At 40.2% G+C, this 4,671-nt stretch overlaps 1 protein-coding gene across 8 annotated transcripts in view; it reads left to right on the forward strand.

Annotated features, from left to right (window-relative positions):
* Positions 1-356: 356 nt before the first annotated feature.
* The window catches only part of ZMYM2 (zinc finger MYM-type containing 2), a 123,626-nt gene continuing 119,311 nt past the window's right edge, over positions 357-4,671 (forward strand). For 2 of the 8 annotated variants that reach the window (XM_019524291.1, XM_019524298.1), the window contains exons 1-2: positions 622-678; positions 3,382-4,238. In XM_019524291.1, coding sequence (XP_019379836.1) covers positions 3,392-4,238 — 847 coding nt within the window. In that variant the 5' untranslated portion in view covers positions 622-678; positions 3,382-3,391. Of the gene's footprint in view, positions 500-621; positions 679-1,174; positions 1,261-3,381; positions 4,239-4,671 lie in introns of those variants that run through there. The other 6 variants (XM_019524295.1, XM_019524292.1, XM_019524297.1 and 3 more) reach the window with 6 other exon arrangements.

The following is a 4,671-nucleotide window of genomic DNA, read 5'->3' on the forward strand; positions in this document are numbered from 1 at the left end:
GTTGGTACTATATTGATACATGTAACAGGTTCTTAAAGTGTGAACTGTGTGGTATAAAATCTCAAATGGATCTCTTACCTAAGGCTAGCTGAGGAGCTTCTGGATGATGGATACCAATTAAGCCTAGCTTACATAATTAACTGACACTTACATAGTTTGAAGTATTATGTTTAGTTGTATTCTGAATAATTCTAAGTGCTGTTGACTGGACATCCGCTCAAATACTGCAGATGAGACTGAGAAATGTGTTCATAAACTTGTCTGCTGGAGTGAAGGAAATAGATTCTTAATTCTAGTTGGTAAAAACTTTGGAAAAAACTTGCAGTTTAAGACTGTAAACTCACCCAAGTTTTTCTTTTCTTTTTTTGTGTGGCTATTTCAGGGCACGCTGTTTCAACCAGGAGCACCAACTTAACCAGTATATGAGAAGCAGATTCCCCACACGAAAATCTTGGAGCAGCTCATTAAGGTAAACAGGTTGCAGTGGATTTCTGGATGGGTGAGTATTGGAGAAGAAGAATACTCTCCCCCTACTTCCCTGGTTCCTTTTTGTTTTAAAAGTTAATTGCAGAAATCCACAAGTACATTTTTTCAATCTTGTGTTATTCTTCTGTTACAAAGTACAGTATGGCTGAAGTACTGCACAGAGGTTTGGTGGTATCACACATGTAAATTCAGGTATGTGTTTGAATGTACTACCATATGGTCACATCTGTATTCTTTCTAGTGACTTATCACAGCAGTGGTGTATTCATTTATTACAGTAAACTCCCATCTACTGCTGTTCTTTCTAATGGCCTTAATATATTATATTTAAAATTATATATAAAAATTAATCTATCCAAGCTGCTTTTTGTCATACTGGATTTTCTTGCATGCAACATATCTCCCCCTGCCCTGAAAATTGCACCCTCAGAATTGGGGTGTGCTTTGGATAGAAGCAACCTGATTTGATTCCTGTTCTACAGTGAAACAGCTGTGGCATTGCATTATTATTCAGGCAGCTGAGAGATACAGTTGACACAATGGCTCATTGTTCTTCATTCCACAGGTGTTAACAATAGTCTCTCTTTTTAATGGTCTTTATGTTCCATTAATCAAGTTAACCTTACTGCAAAATCTGCTAGCTCTTCTTAGTTTCCCTTTTCCTATTACAGATCTCTGGAGACTCTCACTCTTTTCAAAATCATAGATCCACTCATAGAGAACAATCTTCAGCAGCAGCTAGGCTTTAAGATTTAGTTAAGCAGGGAACTGAGGGTGAGTTATCTGAAGATTAATCTCTGTCCCTGCTCTATGCATCTATAACTCTGGATAAATAATGTTTTCTTCATTTTGCCTTTAAAAATAAGGCGTGTATTATATTCAGGGGTGTGTTGTATGTGGAAATGTATGGTATTTGAAATACAGTTGCAAATAAAAGTGAACTAAATAGCATTCCAAAAATTGCAAAATAATTAACTGAAAACAAAGCCGATTACCCTTTCTGATTAAGGGGTAAGGGAACATATAGAAGAACCTTATGAAGAAGGAGGTGGTTAGGAAAGCTTTTAAAGGAAACATTAGCAAATGAGCCAGGGCCTTAGAGGAAGCTTCTCTGCAGTAGTCAGAACAGGAATTTGGGAAAGCTTGACATCCTTCTTCCTGCTAACTGATGATATATTTCTTCTTAGCCTTCAGCCATGGGCAACTGGTGCTGCCTTAGTCAAGGGGGGCATATGCACGCCCCCCTCCCCCCCTCAGTGACCAGGCAGTGACTGGGGGGGGGATCCCCCCACAGCCAATCTTGCTGACCGGGGGGCTCCCTGCCTGTCACCTAAGCGGCAAGTGCGGCTAGTCAGGGGGTGCACATGCACCCCCTATGCATCACTGCTGCCATCATTTATCCCAAACCTCTTCTTACCCTACAAGAGCCATGTTAGGTATAAGGAATTGTGTCTGTGGCAAAAAAATCACTTGAAGAAATTTTAAAACCATGGTATGTGTGATGAAACAAGGATTAATCAATATTCAGCTTTAATTTTGTTGCATTAGTTTACTTGGCCAACTGTGAGCACATTTTTTTTTTCTTTTTAAGACTACTATTAAGTAGTCTTAACCTATACCTTGAATGACTCAATCAGTGGCAGGGGGAAAAGTGGTGAAATGAAAACATTAAAGGAGGTCTTGCGGGGGGCACTTCTGGCACAGTTTATGGAGATCCCTAATAATGGTGGATGCCACAGACAGTAATGAACAGGGTCACTCTCTCTCAGTGGTGCTCAACCTCCAGTCTGTGGGCCAGATCCAGCTTGCAGAGCCATATCATCTGGCCCGTGGGACTCCCCACCGGTCTAGAACTATGGCAGTGGAGGAGCAATGGCAATTAATGCTTGCAGCTGCTCTGCTGCTGCCAAGTTTTCAAGCCCCACGAGCTAGATTACAGCCCTTCGGGCTGGATTGGGTCAGTGGGCCCAATCCAGCATGCACAGGGCTGGGGGCTGGGGTAGCATGCATGGGGTTAGGGCCATGTCTGCATGTTGACCCTGTGCTGGATCTGGCCCAAAGATTGATTCCACATACCAGATACTTTGGACTAACTCCCCTCTACTCATCTGGCCCAAAGTCTGGAACGTTTGGGCCCTATTGCTGTAGATCAGAGGTTCTCAAACTGTGGTCCACACACCACCACTGGTCCACAAGCCCCATTTAGGTGGTCTGTAGAAAGGTGACCTAAGGCTAAACCTGACAAACATTACACCTGACTTCCCAGAACTTTGCTCAAGAAAACAGGCATATTAGACAAGTAAGACTACTGATATTAAAATATGAGTCTTGCGCTTTGATTTATAGAACAGAAAAAACATTATTAAATGGTCTGCGGAGACCCTCAGCAATTTTCAAGTGGTCTGTGAAAAAAAAGTTTGTTGGTCCAGTGCTTTCCCTCTGAAGCATTCACTCCTGCCATTGTTGAATACTGGATTAGACAGATGATTAGTTTTACCTGGTATTGCACTTATACCTTAGAAATATGAACTGAATTCAGTAGCATTGTCATTTCTTGACATCTCTAACATGGATTCTCTATCCTGTTCTGCATGCACTATTAGTCAAAGAATGTATGTTGCTAAATGTAGTGCCATGTTATCTGCTGTATTAGTAATAAAGCTGAAATTGGTAGTAACCATATTTTTTGCTAGTATGGCATAATGATGTTGGAGCGATTGCGTTTTTAGGTCGGAAAAAAAAATAAGAGGGTTTAAAAGCTTTGCATTTTTATTGTGTTGATCTTGTTAAAAGAAAAGCTAAAGCAGAGACTTCAATTTTATGGACTATTTTGGCATTAAAAGAATTTAAATCATTTTACTGAAATTACTTGTTTTCCTCTTTGCTTTACAGCAGCTTATCTGGAATGGATGCAAGTTCTTTCGGAGGAGTAGAGCTATCTGAACATCCTTCTGGTTTACTAGGGACTACCGCCATGGCAGCTGGTCTTGCAAATGTAGGAAGCTCTTTTGGAGGACCACCTAATTCTCTAGTTTCTAGACCTAATAAATTCCAAAACTCATCTATAGAAGATGACGATGATGTAGTTTTTATTGAACCTATACAACCTCCACAGACCTCTGCATCGCTGATACCGGATCAAAGAAGCCTTACATTTACTTCGTCGAAAAATGAAGAGCTTCAAGGGAATGAGTCCAAACTGCTTCCTCCTCCAAAAGACTTAAATTCTCAAAAAGGAAGTATAAGTGAGACTATTATTATAGATGATGAGGAAGATATTGAAACAAATCAAGGGCAAGAGAAGAATGCTTCCAGTTTTAATGAACGAAGGCTTCCAGAGTGTAAAAATAGAACCAACGATATGGAATTCTCAGCTTCCAGTTTTTCAAGAAGTAAGGTAAATTCAGGAATAGTTAATAGTGGTATAACCACAGAACCAGACTCTGAAATTCAGATTGCTAATGTTACAACATTAGAAACAGGTATGAGCTCTGTGAGTGATGGTCATTTAGAAAATACTGAAGGGCGTGACATGAACTTAATGATTACACATGTAACGTCACTGCAGAATACCAACTTGGGAGATGTATCTAACGGACTGCAGTCAAGTAATTTTGGTGTTAATATACAAACATACACCCCATCTTTAACTTCACAGACCAAGACTGGTGTAGGACCTTTCAATCCTGGTAGAATGAACGTGGCTGGAGATGTGTTTCAAAATGGAGAATCTGTGACTCATCACAATCCTGGTAAGTTATGATTTTTAACACTTCTTTTCAAGTTTAAAAGATGCATAAAATCTGAAAGGTTTACAAATGGTTGTAACATGATGGTTTTAAAATGTATGCTTTAATAACTGCTTTTTATCTTCATGCTTAGAAAAGGAACTTGATTTTTTTCCCTCTCTATTTTATCTTTGACTTGTCTAGTGATCATTCCTAGATGGAAATAGAACCTGCTTATTCAATTAAATGAAGTGGGTGAGCTTTGGGCATCAGCTGATTTGTGTGGTTTAGTGGTGGGTGTGCTGTTTCAGGGGCCATAGAGCTGCAGGTTCAAGCCTCGGGCCCCCTTGTTTCCAGGATTATTTTGACCCCAGTACTCTTTCCTGCCATGGCAGGGTGTCGGACTTGATGTTCTGCTATGGTCCCTTCCGACCCTACTAACTATGAAACTATGAAT

Source organism: Gavialis gangeticus, unplaced genomic scaffold (genome assembly GCF_001723915.1).
Source record: "Gavialis gangeticus isolate Ggan-Ray unplaced genomic scaffold, GavGan_comp1, whole genome shotgun sequence".
NCBI classification, from domain to species: domain Eukaryota; kingdom Metazoa; phylum Chordata; order Crocodylia; family Gavialidae; genus Gavialis; species Gavialis gangeticus.